We start from the raw sequence: 21,105 nt of genomic DNA, 5'->3' as shown, positions 1-21,105 counted from the left end.
TTTAACAGACAGGAAAAAAGAAGAGACATGGCAAATGACAGGAAAACTCTTCTTGACAGCTGCTAACATGAACACCCCTCTCATTATCAGACTATGCATCTCTTCTGTAGATTTTAAAAGACTTTAAAAAGGAGGTAAGACCTCATCTAAATTTGAAAGTTAATTCAGGATACAGCAGCATTCAAGCTTAAAACACAACACACATTTTTTAGTAAATCTACATTCAAACATACGTTTCTGAAGAGAAGTGCCTTGTTCAACTTCCTCCATACTGAGAACAGGTTATACTAAAATTGGAACACGTCCCTGTTTTTTTCCAGTGTAAGAGTTTCCATAACACGTGTATTCAGGAATAGCCATCCCTATGCAATTATTCTGCCATAACTCCAAATGCAGATATGCTTCAAGACATTGTTTATCCCTATTATATAGACAGCATTTTCTTTTTCTTTAGAGAGCTAGTTCACTAGCTACTTCCACAGCCAGACAGAGAACTACAGTTGTCTCAGTAGCAGCCCAAGGCCCAAATCACTTCACTTTAAGCTTCATAATTTTCTGTACCTTCATTTCTTACACGCCATGTATCTGGACCAACACAAAATTTGTTATTTCAGAAACGTAGCCTCATACACCATAGGAGGACACAAAATGTGGAAAAGATAGACACTGGGGCAAATTTGTATTACCCTCTGAGTAGCATGGTTGAGCATCTCTTGCCAGGCAGAGTCAAACTGACGTTTGTCATCCTCCAGCAGCCTCTGCTCAGCGAGCGAAATGGTCTCCTTTGCAGCACGCAGCACTTCAGTGGCCCTCTGGAAGTCCTGAGTCGCCCTCTGAGCTTCCAGTTGTGCCTAAAAAAAAGAAGAGAAATTGGGATCAGAGACAAAGGAGCCCTCACAATCATGTTTAGAAGATCTACCACACCAGTCCCAGGACTTTAAAAAACACCCACACCAGCATTACTGTTTCCCAGGCTTCTACTTGGAAGTGACACATATTTCCTCACTGGAGTAAACACTGCCAAGACAGCGGTTCCCACCCAAATAGGTAAATTGCAAAGAAATGTCTCATGGTGTTTGCAGTCCAAAAATGCAGAGCTGATGGTCCAAATAAGCACCTGGATGACAGATAAATACCTTGTGATGTCGGTTTAATCACTGAGAAAGAAAACATAATAGTAAACTTGTAGCAGGTGGAGAACTCATTGAGAATGACACTCCTTGAGTTCAGTCAGTGGGAATTTTTACCTGGTGCAACATAAATCACACCAAGGAAATTTTTTTTAAGTATTACATTGCTATAAAGCACAAACACATTTTCTGAGAAGGTGGCTGCTCATTCTTTGGATATTCTTCTATTTTGTTATCGCCAGGACACAAGTGGTGCAGCAAGTCTCCAGTACAGAGACACGAAGGTAACCGAGGGAATTTGCAATGCATGTAAAAGATAACGACCCTGCTACGTCCTTTGGAAACTGCTGCTTCTTTTCAGCAAAACAACACCAAGTTTGCTCTTGAAGGAAGTGTGTGTGGAAGCAAGGGAGAACAGAGTCTTCTGGTGAACTATTAATACATGGTTCTTGCCGTGAGAGTAAAGACTCCTCCAAAACAACACACAACATCCCCAGCAAAGCGAGCACAGCTTAGAAACCATCTAATCAATGAGCTGTGATCACTCTTATTCTGGACCAAAACAAATTTCTCCAAGATATTGCACCTACAGACCACTTTTGTCTCTCCTGAAAGTTTTAGCAAGGCTCTCGCAATATCTGAACCCCACTCTAAACAGTCCTCAAGTAAAACGTTCACATCCCATCTCGCAGGCTGGAGCCACTTCTGTTTTTTCACAGCTGAGCGTCAGCCTTCCAGGGTCCCAAACCCTTACCCATTCAGCCCAAAAAAGGGAGAGCAGCCAATAAAGCAGAAATTATGGCAGCCATACTGCAGGTTTTAGTAGCACCATGGTGACAAAAGTCACCACAGAGTTCAGCGCTCTGCAGTGCTGCACTTGAGTACTGGTGATGTGCCTTAAATGTTCAAAACAGGTAACTCTACAACAAATAGACAAAGATTGTCCATAAACAAATAACTAGTGTTGGCTGGGTTTTGTTTGTGCCTTTTATTTTAATAAGATGGAGATGTCCTCTCTTTTCATAGCTATCACTGAATGGTCAGCAATGTTAAGATTCGGGCTTTCAAACATGCGCATTCCACATTGTTTTCCCTCATGAGAAATTTTTAATTCTGAAGCTTTTATGTTCATTTGCTGTCTCTATCAGCACTTTCCTGCTCTAGACCCCTTTTGGGGTTGGCACACAAATACCTTGTTTAGCTCAAAAGTAAAGCCTCTACCTGAACTTTTTCTAAATTATATATTTCATAAATCTCTGCTTAGAAGTAGTATTTTTAAGCTGTTCTGCATTGAAACGCCACCCTTCAAATGTAAACTTCACATTCAGTTAATTGAACATCCAGCACTGTGAAGACAATTTTCGTTTACACTTCAATGATTTTTTTAAAAATAAACTGGAATTACCCAGTTTATACCTATGGGGAATGTCTTTGACCAGACATGACTGACAGGACAAAATAATTAATAAAGCTTTACATATCATGATGTACAGAGAAGGAGCTTGAGGCTGAAACAGGGGAAAGGACTCTGACATACAGGACACTAAATTGGGGAAAATGAGGTCTTATGAATAAAGGAAGAGGTTTCAGTGTGAAGAAATGGTCGTCATTTGGGAAGTGGCTAAAAATCCTTGATAAAAAATGGGAAATAAGTAGAACAATGGTGCATTTCTCCCACAACACGAGTCTCAAAAGGAAATCAAGCACATTAAGTTTCCTTTATGATGTCCTAAAATAGCAGTAAGCCCTTCTTACTTCCTTCCCCTCATGACACAGAGAGGTACTTCACCCCAAAATGACCATGGAAAAATAGGAGTTATATGTCAGAGGTCCTTCAGCTACTAGCTGGGGAGGGAAATCAAAGGCATCACAATCAGCACAGTAATTTCCTTCCGACCAAGATTCTTGATGCATTTTCTTCTGAAGTGGCTGCTGGTGTTTTCCACAGAAGAGAAATTCATCCAACCATGCCCTTTGCTGCAGCATCCTGGTGTAAATTCATCATTAATGTGGCCTCTTAGAAAGTCTACGAAAAAACGCCACACATTACATCTCCTCACCACCCCAGTCGCCAGCTGCTTGTTTCAAACATATTAATACATTTTATAAATTCAGAATAAGCCTGACCAAAGAATATTTAAGCTCAGCCACTAACTAACCTAAATTGTGGTACCCACCAAGCACAGGAAAGGCATCAGAGAATCTTTAAACAAGGCACAACCTAAGCTTCCAATAAAGGACACAACAAAAAGCCTGAATCCCATTCCCCAAAAAATCCTCTGCTGAATCCTCAAAAACTTCACAACTTTTTTTTTTTCCAGTGAGCTTGACCTATACTAGTAAAGGGAACAAATGCAAATAAAGGCCAAAAGTTGTCCATAAAATGGTCTGAGATTAGATTCTTTTAAAGCGAAATGAAACACAAGAATCCAGTAAGAGCCTGCACTAAGTACTGCAGAGCAGTGCTGAGGGCATCAGGAGGAAGAGCAGGACTGATTTTCTAGGAACACCCTACAAGAGGGACCCAGGCCCCAGTAACTCCCAGGCAATAAGGCTCTCAAAGCCGACCCACAGCAAAAGCTTCAGCTCCGTGGCTGTGCCATCGCAGGAGCGGGCCTGCCCACGCAAGAAACTCCATACAAACCCAGGAGAACAGACTGGCAACCTGCTCCTGGCACAGGCAGAACCGCACCAGCAAGTACCTGCTTTCGAAACTCCAGTAAAACCAGATCCTAGGAGGGCAGAGCAAGGACGGGAGAAGTGCAGCTTTCTCACCCTAACTGCATCAGCACTTCAAAGTTTCTGTTGGCACCCACAACCCGGCCAGGGAGCGACGCATCTAAGCCTGCAAAGAGGTCTGCAGAGCGTTAGGAGCCGAGTTACTAAATCCCCATGGAAAGCAACATTTAGGGGTAGCTTTCAGTGCTAGCAGCTCTTCTGATGAAGCCTCTAAAGCACAACTGGCTGCACAGCAAGAAAATGTTCTTTATGATAAGAGAACCAGAAGCTAAATTTACAATTTCTACTTGCACCTGGACCCGTAGGCCATTGAGAGCCAAAGCTGTTAACAAGCAGGCCCACAATTCTGGCCACATTCAGCTTCATGCCCCGTAACCGTGTGGGCAAATGGAAAACTGAAACAAAACCGTATTTCACTACTCTCTCCCAGCTGTATTTGTTGAATGCTACTCTGCAATGGCAGTTTGGAAACACTGTTTTGGAATGCAAAATGCTTTTTGGTTTAAGCAAAAAAGTTAGTCCAAACAGCAATTCAGCTTCAACAGTTAACTGAAATTAGTCTACAGTCTTTTATTTTAAGCAACTTACTGAGAGCCTGAGAAAGAAAAAGAGCCAAATGCTGGGGTGAAGAATGATAGAGTAGTCATTAGAGAAACACCAACAGGTTTGTGGTTCTGCCAATGTGAAAAGGGATACTCAAACGCTTTAGTCAGTACAGTTACTCAATAATTAGCCTTCATTTAAAACTGCCTCCAGCTCAAACAAGTTGTTCTGCACCATCACTGACAGATTGCTCTCAAGTTTCAAGTCTGCAGATCACTCAGTTTGATGGAAGAGAGAGTAGCCACGTTCTTTGTGTGTTTTTAAAATCAGAAAGAACAGGAGCTCACATCTCCATGCAACCTCCTGACATTGCGTGTTAACTTCTTCATTTTAGACGGTGGTTGCTTCTCTCAAAAGTCCAGAATTCAAAATTCAAATGAATAGCTGAAAACTGGGTTATTTTGCTTTCAAGCACAAACTGGAGTTTGCGTGGAGAGAGGTTTAGCCCTGGGGTAGAATGAGGGAAAAATGTACTAGGGATGAGGACAAAAATCTCTGAGGGAGGTTGGAGAGATGTCAACTATCTGCATATCACCCAGATCTCTGGTGCCTGATGGAGTCTACCTGACATGAAAGCCAGAAAGAGCTAGGCCAGTGAAACCCCTTATTGAAAACAAGAAAGCCTTGACACCTTGGGAACCGGGGATGATGTGTCTCAGCTCCCACTGCCACAGTGACCGGGAGCTCATTCTGTGTCATCATCACCGTTCTCTGCCAGGAAACTCAACTGAATGTCTTCACTGCAGGCCCTTCCCCTGCTAGCATAAAATATAAAATGAGACTCCTTGAGAAATACAATTAAAAGCAGCCACAGAGGTCTCAGCTCAGAAGTGAGAGGCAGTAGCAGCACTCACAGAAGCAAATGGAGCACAGCGAGCAATATAAAATACGTCAACTTTTAAAACAAGCAACGATGTAAAATTAAAGGGGTACTGACAGGGTTGAGAACTGCAAGCTATTCATATTGCTCAAAGGGGCTCAGTCCTGATAAATCCCGTTTAGGGGGATAATACTGCATCCTCATGGGCAATTCTCTGCTTAGCCTGCACAGGGCCCTTGCACAGAAGGGAACCAGGCGCAACAGCTTGATTATGTTGTTAGCTACAGATAGGGCTGAAAACAAAAAAGCGAGGCCACGGCAAGCTGATAGAAGAAAACAAAACCAGGCACTTCTTTAAATGTAGTAATTCTTCTGGGACTGGCAGCAGCACATAGATTTTCAGGCCAGCACAGACACATCTGCTTGTCCACCTTCAAAGCAGAAAGTCCTGGACTCATTAATTATGAAATACAATTTTCTGTTCAGTCCACATAGCTTTTATTGCCCCAATCTCCCTACGTTGTACACAAAATTAAAAAGAAAAAAAGCCCAGTTGACCTAATAGAGGATTTTTTCCACCCTACCACACATAGATCGAATCTTCTGTGTTAACATCAACCAAGACACATGCTCCCTCATCTCATCTAATCTCCAATTTTTGTTTTTGCCTACCTGGCTATACAGGACTGCACAATACCAGTGACACCAAAACACGGTACACCACAGCTACGGCGTTCCTCCGAGGTTAGCTGACATCTAATCCACCCTGGCAGACACTGCCCAGCCCCTGACTCGCGAGCACATGTGCATGCAGATAACAGCCAAGCCAGGTTGCCTGAAATAGATGCAGAGGGTACATTTTGTGGGGTCAACCATGCTACAGAATTTCACCTCTTGGCCAGCTTCCCTCACCAAAGGGCCAGACGAGGAGTGCTGGTAAATTAATGAAAAGGGCATCACTAACACAACTGGCAAATTTCCCATTAGAAGTGACAGTCAGCAAAGAGTGGTTTTTTTTTCAAATATTTAAAAAAATTGGCTTCATAATTAGCCAGGTGAACCCATCTCACACCACACTGCCAAGGTCTCGACAGCCACTTTCTTTCAGCATCTCTGCGCTATTGCAAATAGAAGGCACGGACAATCTCTGTTTATAAAATCACTGAAAGCTGGAGTGTGAAGGGAACACGCAGCTGCTGCTCAGAACAAGACACCAGCACATCACGTGCTGGCCCAAGGCCTTTGCTCTAAAAGGCGCTTGTTTGTTAATGTAAAACCAATGTCTCTCCCACTCATTAATCTTTAAAACAACAGTTTAATTGCTACCAGCAAACACTTACTTGCTTACTACCAAACAGATAACGATTAACGGGCTTCCAAGTCACACTCTTCAGAGGAAAGCAAGTTTCAGATGTTTCCATTCTGACCTCCCCTTATTAATTTAACAACATCCCACAGTTAATTTGCTGGGCAAAGTACAACAGGGAACGTGTTTTAAAACAGGAACTTTCCTCCACCAGTTGCCCACCAGAGCTGCTGCAGCGCTGCCGGGCTTCGGGGATCACGCTGATGGTGGTGACCCCACCACAGCATCCTGCACAAGCTCCTGGCAGGGATCAGGACAGCGGGACCACCACCCCTTAACCACAACATACCCGTCTTGCCTACTGCTGTGGTGGGTTCAGTACTTCGGAAGCCTAGAAGGTGAAGGCAGTGAGCGCTAGCTACGGAATTCACAGTACTGAGCCACTGAGTGCTGCTATTTTGGCTCCCTCATCCTGTTTCAATGCAGCTGGCAGCCCAGACATCAACACAAGGATCCATAATGCTCAACATCCTAAAAACAATCTTGACACAAGCACAAGAAGAGCATCCCAAGCATCAATACAAAGACCCATAATGCTCAACACCCCAACAACAGTCTTGATACCAGCACTGCTGCAACCCCCGCAAACCCACAGATGATGTTCAGTTGAAAAGGCAAATAGCGGAACCTCAACCCAGATGGACCTTGTGAAACTTGATTGGGCCAAGAGAAACCTCACAAGGTTTAACAAGGAGAAGTGTGGAGCCCTGCAGCTGGGGTGGAATAATCCCATGATCAGCACAGACGGGAAGTTCAGTTCTGCCAAAAAACACCTGCACCTTATAGCAGGTGCCAGGCTGAAAAAGCCGAAAAGGTGGACTCTGTTTGTAAGACAAACCATGTCCTAAGCTACATCCAAAGACTCAGGGCTGGCCAATCTTGGGAAGCCATCATTCCTCCCAACTCAGTGCTGGTGAGGTTGCACACTGAGTACAACATCCAGACCCCCCAGTTCAAGAGGGATGTCAAGAAAGGGTCCAGAGGCCTACAATGACTCCTACAAGGAGTGCTGAGGGATGCGGGCTTTTTTTCAGTCTAGCAAGGAGGAGACTAAGGAGTGATCTAACTAGCTGCCAGCCAAAATTTGAAAGGGGAGCTGCAAAGATGACAGAGTTGAACAAATGCTTCTCAGTAGTACTGGGTGGTGTAACATGGAGCAACAGGCACAGATAGCAGCTTGGAAGTTCAGGTTGCACATAAAAAAAGAATCTTGCCTACTAGGAGGACAGTGTGACCCTCAAACAGGTTATAAATCTCCATCTCTGGAGGTTTTAAAGAATTGGTAAAGCCACAGTTGATGCAATCCAGCAATGGTGACACTTCTGCTTTGAGCAGGAGGTTAGATCAGATGACTTCCAGAGGACCAGTACAACCAGCATTTCTACCAAATACCACCACTTTCCATTTTCTTCTTACAGTTTATCAAAAACCAAAAAACATAGTTGCAAAAAATTGGCAGTGGTGTTGAATGTTCTCCTAGATCCTCAGATCCATGCGGTTATTTTCTTGAATAATCAGAATAGTGATGTGTTTGGGGGGTGGTTGTTTTGCTTGTTTTGAGGACCACGACTTTGCTTTCCTCTCTCCCTACAGACTAAAATCTCCAAGCCAAACCAGAACTGAAAGGCAGTAAAAACCTGAAACTCCTTCTTACTATACGCTATATACAGCTGCTTATAAACAACTTATAAAATCCAAAGCCTCAGCAGTGATCTCATTTTGCCAGATCTATGAGGCTTCTTGTGAGCTATATTTTAATCTGTGATGATCGTTTGCATTACTGACAGAAAATAGTCTCTCATGAGTCTGAAACACTCTTGTATTTTTTTAACCTGTTTATTGAAAAGCTATAAAGTTGTACACAGGTCAAAATTCGCCTTTGCAAAAACAGATTTGAAGATTTTTATCTGTGTGGAAAAGGTGAAGGGGAAGAGAAGGCAAAAATAAGGCTTCTTAGAGCTTTTTGGAGCACAAACCATTTCCTCCCTGCTGTATAATTAATGCAATGCCTGTGGAATACAATGACCAGATGTGTCTTAGTCTCTGCTTTTGATTAGGTGTCTTGTGCTGGGCTTTTTGGTCCCATCCATGCATCCACCCCTCCCCTTCTGACAGCTCGATTGTTACAGAACTGACCTGACTCCTGGCTCTGCTTTATTTTCTGTTAAACCTGTAGTCTATAAAAAGGCCCACGAAATCTGAGGAGACCTACAAAGTGTGCTCTGAAAGACATCTATCTCTGTGCTAAAATACAGGTGATATGTGTAACTCCCTTAAGACAGGATCACAAGCCGTATCGCAAGAGTCAAAAAGTTCAGGGCACGACAAACAGCTCACTTCAATAGCTGCTTCTGTCACCAGCATACAGACAGTTGGTCTCCTCAAAGACAGAATCCCACCCCGCATTCTTTAGGAGTTACAGAAGGAAATGAGAAAGAAAATATCTAAGCGTACAGTTTCCTTAAACGCTGTTAATAACAGTCCTGGACTGAAAAATCAGCTGGCAGCCTTCCTCTGTTCTCCAGTGGCTCCAATCAAGGCTATAAATTAGCATCCTGTGAAATAAGGGCAAGAATATAATCTCTGAGCCCATTGTCACCACTGTGCACTCAGTCATTTGAAAGCTACCGGTCTCCTCACTGTTTTTAATCAATCTGGCTCCTCGCCTCACAGGAGTAGGGAGGCAATGCTCATTTGGGCAAAGAGACCCTATGGAAGATGCTACACCAAGCCTTTTGGCCTTCCCTTGTTTTTTGTGAGGTTGTTGTGAGATGCTGGTCTGCCTGGAGTAACTCACACTAATTAGTAAGTCCATGGCACCAGAATATGACAAATTGTTCATACAAATGCTATCCAATTACAGCCTTCTTGGGCACTCACTGCCATCTGCTTGGTAGTTGTGCACTTGTTCGTGGCCAAAACGATAAAGCTGCTGTGTTCCTGAAGAAGGGATCAGAGAGTACGTCCAGGTTTTTCTCTCCAAGGTAAAATATCTTATTATGAGAGAAAAATATCAAGATAACCCTCCACCCGCATGTGCCCCTGCACTCTCAGGGATTAGGCAATAACTTGGCAAGTTCAGGCTTTACAGCTGGTTTCTATGTTTACAGAGTCTCTGCATGCTTGTCTGTACCTGGCAGCAGCCTCCTTTGCTGAAATCAAATATAGAAGCAAGGAACAAACTCCCACAAACAACACATTGCAAGATTTACACAGCCCGCCTTAGTGGATTTTGCTAATTATCCAAGATAATAAATGTTCATACAGATGCAACGGATATATTCAGGAGAAACACCAGATCGTTTTGTCACCTAATTGCCACCAAACCAGCAAACATTTGTTCATAAAAGTTTCCACAGGCTTGGCAAGGAAATGGCAGGCCGGTTCTGAAAGCACACCTGTGCACGTGTGGATACCAAAATAAGCAAAGAAAAGGTGCGTGGGTAGGAATTTCACCTGGGTGATGGGCAGTTCTGGACACATCCCCCCAGTCAGCCTGACACCCAGCAGTAACTGCCCATCCTCAATAGCAGGGATGTGCTCCAGGAGAAAGGCCCAGGCTGACCTTGCACATCTTCGACCACATGCTCACAGCTACTTTTGAGACAGTCATTTTCCTAACGGACCTGTTGAAGAGAATTAATCTATTGACCCTTCAAAATTTTTCCTAGTGGAATTATATGACTCCATAGCACATGTGAGTAACAGGCTGGCTTCACTTAAAGGAAAAAGTTGGGAGTGGTGTCCTGGACAAATGGAGGGCTAAGTTTGTTCCTTGAAGGAAAAAGTCCACGTAGCAACAGGAACAGACAAAATTTCAATTCCACTTCACAGCAATAAAATTCTCCTTTGAGAACAAACCATTAGCACCCTTTACTAAGTGGTTGGGGACAGGGGAAGCAAACAAACATAAGAAGCAGACACAGTTAAAAAAGATGGACATTTCTTCCCCATCCTGGCACAGAAATGTATTTTCTAACAGCTGAACTGCAAGTTTGCTGCAATTAGGAGAGATTTTTCTTACAGAAACTGAATCAATACAGAGCTGTTCCAACATATGCTACAAAAGAATTAGACTCTTCAAACAATCTTTTCCAGCAAGAATCAACAAGAGCTCATAAATTCTTACTGTCCTACTAGAAGTCATAATGAAACACACCCAAGAAGACAGTAACCAACATCCCTATCAGATTTGTTTTGGCAACAGCCCCTAGCATGAGCATTTATCATTTCATGATTAACACCCACTGATTTAGACCACTGTACACAATAACGACTGGGGAACAACTTCCCCAAAGTTGCAAGACTTGTGCTGCCTTCAGGAGTCACCCCGTAGCTATTATCACCCAAAACAGGTACACAGGATATCACCCTGACCTCAAGTCACCCAGGCTACTATTTTTAACACATGATCCTGTCTTACAATCTCTTGAAATAGCCTTTACTAATGGTCAGAAAATATTAGAAGGGGAAATGGTAAGAGAAAACAAAGCAAGGCGATCTTTCCATTAAATTACTGTTTTTTCAAACGCTGTAGATTTCCGTTTTGGCGAGAGCTACGCAAAGTGCTGAAGCTATACAAATGAACCCACAATTTAAATCTCTTGGGTCTTTCCAGGTGGAAAAGGATGCAAAATGATGTTAATGAAATCATCAGGCAAAGCAGAGGAAAAAGGAATTAACCTCTGAGAACTGCTTACACCTTCCGGCCAGTCCCAGCATCTGCCGCTGCATCTGTGGCTAAGCACCATAGTCACATCACCTAGAGCACTTCTTTTTACCTAAATCAGCTGAAAAAAAACCCACGCTAAACCTTCCCACCCTAGCCCTCTCCCTTTTACTTCAAAGAATGAAGGGCATTTCTACACCAGCTTACCCCAGTATTCCGGTATTTCAGACCTACTTGCACAACACTTGTAGTATTTCACAACAGAAAAAGAACACGAAAAAACATTCTTGAAGGGTAGGGAAAATAATTAGGTCATTGCATCTTTGACATTTACTGGAGAGGAGGTTGAACAGCTAGCTGGCTTCATATTGTGCCATCCAGAAGAGCTAAGAGCTGATGGATGCTTTGTGAGGTAGGAGAAAGAAACACCAAAAAATGACAGTCATATTTTTAATCTCTTCTAGATAAATTCTTCAAAACTCTTAGATGAAAACAGTATTTTCTTCTACTTCTGGCAAGAAAAGCAGAAGAGGGAAGAACCTCTAATTTACAGTGCACAGCTAACAAATTTCTATAACGGACCCCTCCAAGGCATCGCTTCTACTACTGATGAGAAGACCAATTACAGTTTTTGCATCAATAGCTTACACAAACCAATCATCCATCAACAGAACAGTGCTCACATAAAATGAAAATGTAGGATGTATAAATACCAACCCAAAATAACTAGACCCATTCATCGAGGCATAGAAAGCACAGACAGATACAGGAGGTCTAACTTTTAGAGGAGATGCGTATGTGCACAGAATTTATCAATAGAAGTATTTCAACAACCAAGTGGCTAAAAACTACTTCCTACCACCCAAAGGTGCCAGGAAGAAGGCATCTGCAGATGGTTTTGCTTCAGATGCCACCTAATCTGCAGGAAATATAGGTAACAGATTACCAAATATGAATCAGGTAAGGATTTTTTCCTGTTCACCTGTAAAGAAGCCGCTGTTAGTGTTCCCAGACGTGGGGCAGATTTCCAGCTGCTCAGGATTAAAAGGGCAGAAACCCACCACTCACACTGACCTACTATCCTGCATTAGCAGGGTTCATGGGAAGACAAACACATTAAGGAGCTTTCCTTCACAGATCAGATATTTGACACAACTTTCCAAAATCCTACCAGGCAACATCTGTTATCTTCTCAGCAGTTTAAGGACAGCTGGTTTGAGACACTCCAACATCACACTGCTCAATCAGATGACAGAGCCAGAACATCAATGTAAAACTGAGGTCTTTAAGTAAATAAATAACAACGCAAATAAATCAGCCAGGCAAAACCCAGCTGATTGACCCAGGAAAGTCTCCCTGAGCCCCCTGCTTCCTAGGCTTCATCACAACTTCAGCCTGAAGGAAAATGCAACATAATGCAGGACTTAAAATACAGTTTTCAGGTTTTAAGCATTCAGGTGGAACAAGCACAACACACCCAGCACAAGCTCCATCTGGCACCAGTGAAACACTGAGCCATATGAACCTGAACGCAGAGCAGTGACTCCTATACAGTACTCACAGGGTTTCAATCACAATTGTGCAAACAACATGAGAGCACAGAGGCACTCTATCCAATTTTGAGTGTGGCCAAACATTTTCTTTCCTCAACCCGAAGTGCATCCCACTTTAGAAATAAAGTTTACAAAACTCAGTGGTTTTCCTGGTGGAAGTCCAGGAATTGACTCCTCTCCCTCAATAATAAAACTACAGATGTCAAATTCCCTTGCTTGGCTTGTTTCCAATTCAGCCAAGTTCCTGGCCCCACAGCCACTCACGCACCACATGGAAAGGGAGATTAATATACTGAGAACGCCCTTTGGGATCACAGCAATGGGAACTCCACAGTTCACAAGAGGACTGACGTCACATCAACATGGTTTCTCCAAGATTTAATGATGTGTTTTGTAACAAAAAAAAATAATGAAAGAGTTGCTGGGAAGAAGGGGTTCAGGTCTAGAGCAGGTCCACGGGAAAGGGAAAATGGGAAGAAGGACACACGCACCATCAGGCACAACCCAGAGCCTCCATGCTTCATCCTTTCAAGCACCACTTGTTGAGCTGCTCACCTACATGTCATCTACTTACCATTTCTTCACAGCACTAGGCTCCTTAATTGCTCACAAGGCAACTTCCATGTCTCTTCCCTTCGCAGTACCCCAGCCATCTCTTCCAAGCCAAGGCTTGTGCTGCTTCCCTCCCAAGCCTGGCCTGCCTCAGCACAAACCAAGGCAATCACAGTCTCCACCCTACTGACAAGTTTCTTGACCACCAAAAGTTAAGTTCTAGTTCGGGAGAAGAGCTGCTCCCCTGCCTCTGAGCAGCCTCTCCACCCCAGCAGCCTAAGTCATCCGAAAACCAAATCACAGCCATTCCTGTACAGTTGACTTAGGAACCTGGGGAGCAAAAGCCGCTTCCCACACCATTCACCCCACGTTCCTAAACCAAAAATCGTTCCCTCCTCTATCCACACACTGCTGTGAGGTTCCCCAGGAGCCACCAGGGCAGCTGCAACACAGCATCTTCAGTTAAAACGGCATACCCAGACCACAGCTAACATAGCCTGTATTGGCAGCCTAGACTGATTATTGCCAACGATCGGAGGACCAACATCCATACAAAATACTTTCTGCTGGCTCCACCACCACGAACATGGGTGAAAATACTCTTAGAAGCCTATGGCAGTTACTCACCCCTCGTTGACAGCAGTTTGACAAAAGGAACGCTTTTGCCCACATGGTTTTCTACTGCTTCTCCATGTACAACATGAACAAAGTGTAAGAGAGTCCGGAATTAACAGTCCATTAGCAGCAGCACTGCACAGACAATCGTGACTTACCAATGTAAACACAGCACTGAACTAAAGCCATGGAAAGAGTGTCATATGGGTGCTTGGGTTTTTTCTTAAAGAGTTGGAAGGATTTGTAGAAGGTTTCTCTAAGTCAATTGTGAAGTTTCTCTATCCTTGCTTTGAAAACACGAACCCACTAGGTAGGATTCTGGTCACTAAACAGTTAACCAGAAACACTCCTTCAGTCAGGCAAGGTCAGTTGTTTGTTCCACTGTAACTGTGTCCATAATTTTGCTTTTTACTAGCTCCATGGCAAGTTGCCAAACAGCAATGCAAGTCTGTCACAGTTCTGCTGACATTTAATTTTTGCTTCTCAAGTTCCCTCTCCCTCCACCTTTTTTTGCCAAGATAAGCTTACCAGATAACACGCATCAGTCTTAACTCCTTGTTGTCTTGAACACGAGCACGAGGACTTCAGCCCATAAAAACAGGACAGAAAATGAGATTCCTTATGACATGGCTACTTCCAATATATTGACAGATAATACATCTAGGAACCAGAGGGGAAGACCTGGACATCCACTGCTGTTGGATCTGGACCCAGGAGCTGCCACCCGCTCTCTGTGCTGCCCTCCTGCCAGCTGGTGCTGTCATCCAAGTAGCTCTCACTGAGCAGATTTGGATGGGAAGCTTGGGTGCTGCAGGAAGCGACACTGGTAAGACCTTGGCTTCCAATTCCTAATTAATTTTTAAGGGTGATTGGCAGTTTTGAACCTCCAGGCTATGTAAATTTAAAAAGCTTTTGTTTCCTGAGCTAAAAAAGCTACCATCTGTAACTTCCACACTTTCCACACTACTTTGAGACATCTCAAGCCTAACACCTAGAAACTGAGGTGCCAACGGCCACTTTCAAAAATTTTGTTCATTTACAGGGACTGCAATCCTGACCTTCAAAGAATAGCATCGGCCTTACCTGCTGAGGAAGAGTGTCTTCCAACTAAGCAAGTGTGCTTTTATGCGCTTACACCCCTCCCACCTCCAGCATCAAGTGGCTCAGTTCCTGTTCTGCAGGAATAACAGTAGTTACTTATCACTTCGGGTATAAGATTCATTGAACCACTTGATGAAGGATTCACCCGACAACTTTCACGTGGCTAAACAACCCAAGACAAGGTGTCTTAATACCCTCTGCGTTTAAGGAAGATGTACGTACCTCAGGAGCCTTTTCAAATGCACCTACCTCTCACCACCAACTACGGTTGATGATTAAGGGCCTCAAGTTTTGCAAAGATGGGCAGAATGGAGACCCAGGCTCTGAATATCTGAGAACTCAGCACTAACAATTCTTTACCCTGTCAGCTGATTTCTTCAAGCAGATGTGGCAATCCAGTATAAAGTATTAGGTGAGAGAAATAGTGAGGTGAGAGGAAGGAGCTTTACTATGTAAAACGTTGCAGTGAAGGGACAGGTTAGCTGTCCTTGCTGAACACAATCTACTTTGTCCATCAACTGCATTTCCTCTCAGGGGTGCCCAGACTTCAGCAGGGATGAGCTGTTATACATACCAATTCCAGCCTGGTTTTCCAAGCCTTTTGAGATAAAAGGGTGCTGCTTTAGAAAGTATGGCAGCAACATGAAAAGGAGAATTAGTTGTAAAGCTGAACCAGGAAGAGTGACCCAAGAGGAAGCAGAACATGCAGAGTCTTCAACATCTTGCTCTCTGAACACTTGCTACTTAGTGAGAGATACATATAGATATGACCTAGCATAGATCTTTCATCTATTTTTGCCTGAGGCAAGTTTTCTGACGCTCTTTTGTAAAAGCTCAATGACACAGGGGGAGTGAGGGGAATATCACAAAGCAAAACCATGTCCCTCTCAAATAAGCTCGGTAGTAAAGCTGAGCAAAGAATTCACACCTCCTCCCAATCTGAGCCAGTACTGGGCACTAAAATATAACTCCTCACTTGGGAAACAAACAAACAGTAATAGGAGCTGAAGCTTAATTTAAAGCAACACTCAATAGGGCTTTTATTCAGGCTAGGGTCACTACAAATGCATGGACTGTTTTATTTGTGGGGGTTGGTGGGAACACATTATTATCAGATTTCTTTTTTTTTTTTTTCTCCAGCAGAAGCAAAGCAGAAAGGCAAGTCCTTCTGTTCGGTTTGTCCCTGGGTTCACAAGCAATGACGTACGGATAACAGTGTTTTAATGGCACCTCTCACCCAATGACCCCAAAGTGCTTTTACTTCCCTTAATGAACTGGGCTTCACAGCAGCTTGACAGCTCCATTATACATGGCAACTGAGAGAGAGGCAAAGTAATTTATCTATGCCACGCAGCAGCACAAAATCAGCTCCTGCCAGCCCAGTGACTTACGCAACAGACCATGCTTGCTTTCGCACAACATCCTGCCCCAGAGCACACTGTCACCAGGGAGGTGACACACTTCTCCAACCCTATCACCTGCCCAGACACTACTGCATACGCACTTTACAGCCTCAGCCCTGCAAAATGCTAAGTTAACAGTGGCTGAAGACACTACTTACCTCTGAGACTCAAGACCTGCACTGCTGTTTACATTATTACTGTTTCCTGGCAACTTCACCCTTCTTCTCCATTACCTTTGGGCAAGAAAAGTCTAATTCTCTGACTAGTCAACCAGGGAAGCAGATTTCTATCAAAAACCAAACCAAACAACCAGACATGGGAAGATAGATCTTCCTGAGACTCTGAACCTGGACCACCCTCTGGATTACAGGAATTACATATTGCTGCAGTGTGGTCATTGCTTGTGTAAATACATAAATACATACAAGGTTTGTGTCAAGGTTCTTCCACTGAACACGTGCATTACGGTGTAAGTTAAAGAACATGAAAAGACAATATGCCAAATGCAAAAAAAAAAATCTTGCAGCAGAACCACATTAAAATTTGATTAAACAACAGATTTGGATCAAAATGCTCAAAACCAGCAAGGTGTGCCTGTAATCAACACAAAAAAACTGCTGGTATACCAAAATGAGAAACCACAATGAAGTTGTCTTGGCAGAAGCTGCATGAAACCTACAGGGGCAGGAATATTAGCCAGCTCTCACTTCAGTCTCAGCAAAAGCTAAATATGACTGCGTTGGTGCCAACAGAGAGCATCCCGGTTCCCTGTGCCACCGCTTCTGAGGACAAAGCACTCAAACCCTAACGCTAAGGGACCATTGTTCTGTTAAAGCAAAGTTTCACCCTGAGACAGGCCAAGCTGAAATTCTCTTGGCATATATAACACCAACAAGATGGTACAGGACTCTTGCATGGGAGAATTAATCTGTTTTGAAATCACTGTTTTCTGGCAGCAGAGGATTGCACAAGATGGGGATAAGGGTGAGGAGACAAAAGGGCTCAAGGTTCTAAAGCTTCTCCAGGGAAGTACTTGACTCAGGGACCCATTTTTGGCTGACCCCACATCAGTGCCCTCATACTATTTTAATGGGTTTTATCTTAATAAATGAAACATCTAGTTCTAGAAGAGAATCATGCTTGTTCCAAGTGAAAACAAGCTCCTTGGTATGACTAAATACAGCTTGCATCAACCAGCTCACCCTACAACTGGTATCTTAAATGCAAGTAGCTTCGGACAACTCCTGCATTTCTGCCAAACTAGATGTCATTAATTATGCAACTCTGCGTTCCGAGAAGAGATCCATTTACATGTCATATTTTTTACTTCCCTTTACTGAAAACAACTAACAAGAATTTACACTTCCCTTTCTCTTACAAGCCCAGTCATGCATTTTTCCCTTATTGTTTAATTAAAGCCGTTTCAACCACCGAGAACCTCATGCCTACGTTTTCAGAGGCAGCCTAATGGATCTACAATAACTGTAAAGACAGAAGGTGGAAGACAATCTTCAGAGGTTAGATGCTTTTATAAAGTTAAACAGAAAAATATCAAGCTATTCCCACGATTTCCCTACAATTTTACCAATCAAAGTATAAAAGAAAGATGCAAGCTGGCACCTAAACATATTAATATTCTGGTATGTTGCTCCAGTTTCATATTTTCCTACCCACTCCTTTCCCCCGCTTTAATATAGTAAGTTTGCTCCCAGTCAAACTGAACTTTTCTAGACTAAATTAAGACCAGAAAAACTCTTCGGGCAGATGCTTTGCTGACAGTTGGAACTAATCTTTCCAGTCTCCTGATTTCCAGATAGATTCGCTATCCTTCAATGTCAATATTCCTCTTGGCCCTCACATTTCCTATTTCAAGATTTTATCAGACAAAGAACCAAAGAGAAACCAGAGACTACCTTCCAGCTCTGCCTGCTGAGCAGATACAGAGACGGAGTTCTGTTCCACAACTGGCTCCATAACACAAAATGGAAAAAAGTTAAATGAACAGTTAGAAGGGGAATCCCCACTTTAAAAAAAAATAAAATAAAATGTTATCAAGGAATTAAAGGAAATTTGACTGTGCAGCAAATTAGCACATCTGGGATAAATAAAATTTAAAGCTACCTAATGACAAAACAAATGGGGATAAAAATACGGTTCTCTCAAACAAGCCAAATGCCAGAATAGCAATTCTAAAAATCTAAGGACCTTCAGTGGTTTGGGTTTGTAGTGGTCTTGCAAAGCACCTTTGAATCAGCATGACAGAACGGATTTCAGGGGTAGCAAAGACACAACAATAAAAAAATTCCATTTTCAGGACATAGTCTGCTGTCAGCTTCTGACAGAGGACAAAGTTCATTGCTCTCAGTGCCTGATGTTACAAACCTCAAAGTCATCTGATTCTTTTGCACTGCAGAGTATGCATTTTCTACCATCGACTTTTCAAAGTAGAACTCTTGAAGTTCTATGCATGCTATGTCTTACATAACTATTTATAGTAATAGCAGTATAAGATCATACTCGAGGCGGGGTTTTGGGCACTTTTCTTTTAATTGGACATACTAATTAACACAATATAAACAATTCCTTGACCTTACTTTGTTACTAACTTCCTCTGTACCTCAAGCTCACTACTGGTTTATCTCCAGCACACGCCATAGGCCCTATAAGGAGGGATTGCTTCAGAGCAGTTAGAGACGAGCAGTAGATACCATGTTTTCTGTGCTTTGAAGCAGAGTTTACCTATTTGCCACACTGCTTCCAGCCTGAAGGATTAAGCCTAACAACCCCTACACATCATCCCCACTGCCTGAGACAATGGCTCCAAAACAATGCCGTGCAATTTAAAGGATCAACATGGTCACGTATCACCTTGCGTGGCACGTCCCTTCAACCCAATTCCTGCCTCAGCAGCTTTCAAACCCATGAAGCTTGTGTTCACACCTCCCTTTTCCATGCTTTGTTCTGGGATGTGTTATTTTCTCTCTCCTTCTCTTACCCCACGAGTTTACTTTCTCCCTTCTAGCGCACACCTACGCTACTTTTCTCACCCATCAACTCAGGCCTCACCTAGTTTTACAAACAAAACCCTTCTGTAATTTTGATGTATTTCGCATGTGCTACCCCGTCTCTCATTCTCCCCTTAAACACAATCACATCCTGGCCCCCCAGCCACAAGTGCCACCCCTCACATCCTTCCAGCTGAGCACAGAAGCAACAGCTCTAGGCAACTCTTCCTCTACCGCTGTCTCTCCTTGGGGGAAAAACAAAAAGCCTCAGACACCAGCAAACCCCATGATAGACACCAAGCAGAAGCACTCCCTAAGCGACCACACACTCAACTCTCAGCTACCTTTTCCCTAAAGTGAGAAACTGACATCTCACAAGCCTTCTTGCTTGCCCTGCAGCCAACAGATCACATCCTTAATTCCACACCTCATCCCTCCCTGCCACAGCCACAAACGCCTGTCAGTAATCAAGCAGTAGCTGGGGCAATGGAGGTAAGGTCCTGGTGGCAGCACTGAAAGCAGAACTCAGTTCATTTAGGACATTTTTGCTTCAGCACAAGCTAATCAGCACCAAACGCTGCAGGTTTCCCCAAGTCTGTTCCACTCCAGCCTCTTTCCCAGCAGCTCCCCGTTGCAGCTATTTAGCTGCTGTGCATTTTGCTTTAAGAAGAAAAAGCAGATACACAAAGTCCATGCTGTATTTTCAAATAATTACAGCTTCTGATAGGAACAAGCAGGGCTCTGAAAGGCCGCTGATAATAAGAAAACAGAACTACTCTTCTGCTATTGATGGTTTGTTCTGCTGTAGCTGCTCCTGGGCTAAAGAACACATGCAGCTGTGGCTGTGAAGAAACACATTTTTGCCATCAATTCACATGGCTGACACACAACTCAAGACTGATCAGTGTCAGCCAAACGCACATGCTTAAGATGTTATTAATAGCAGGAGAGCAATGCAATCAGCATGTGCCCTCCAACCACCAGCACAGGCTTATAAGGCAGAAAGTTCTCACCTGCCTGGCCACCCTCCGAGCTTCCCAGTAAGGTTTAGAGTCTTCTACAGCTTTTCCAATCTTCTTTACCAGTTCATCCAGTTTTACTGTTGCTTCGACCAGCACGGAGCGGAACTTCTGGCGTGCATCCTGCAAAATGTTGTGGAAAGGAAGGAAAGGACAAGGACAGATTAGAGCGTCAAAATTTGTTTCTACCTGTTTGCTCCTACTTTCAGGTTGCTCTTTAGATTCACACATGAGCTGACACATTCAGAACAGTTACTGGCATTTGGACCAAGCCAGAATTCTTTAGCAGAGGTAATAACAGGAACCCAGAACCATATGTGAAAGTTAGCAGCCTGGACACCAAATCTTTATCTTTCAGAGACAGCTTTTATATAGAGCCTGCAAAGCCTGTGCTAGATGTCGCCTCTGGCAGAGTTTATCAGAGAGGAATAGCTTGTGAACTACTCGCTTGGTGAGGAGGCAAAGAGCAGTGTAAGTTCTGATAGGGAGTTCAACAGCAAAGACATCTCAGCTAGACAATGCTAGAATGG

General features: G+C 43.4%; 1 protein-coding gene across 3 annotated transcripts in view; it reads right to left on the bottom strand.

Annotated features, from left to right (window-relative positions):
• The window catches only part of SH3BP5 (SH3 domain binding protein 5), a 53,243-nt gene that overhangs the window by 19,519 nt on the left and 12,619 nt on the right, over positions 1-21,105 (bottom strand). For all 3 annotated transcript variants that reach the window (XM_065051665.1, XM_005510691.3, XM_065051666.1), the window contains 2 exons: positions 20,570-20,698; positions 687-851 (listed from right to left, as the gene is read on the bottom strand). In XM_065051665.1, the coding sequence (XP_064907737.1) occupies positions 687-851; positions 20,570-20,698 (294 nt within the window). The remainder of the gene's footprint in view (positions 1-686; positions 852-20,569; positions 20,699-21,105) is intronic.

This window comes from Columba livia, chromosome 2 (assembly GCF_036013475.1).
Source record: "Columba livia isolate bColLiv1 breed racing homer chromosome 2, bColLiv1.pat.W.v2, whole genome shotgun sequence".
Lineage (NCBI taxonomy): Eukaryota > Metazoa > Chordata > Aves > Columbiformes > Columbidae > Columba > Columba livia.
The sequence above is the reverse complement of the archived record's forward strand: the minus strand, read 5'-3'. Positions and strand labels throughout refer to the sequence as shown.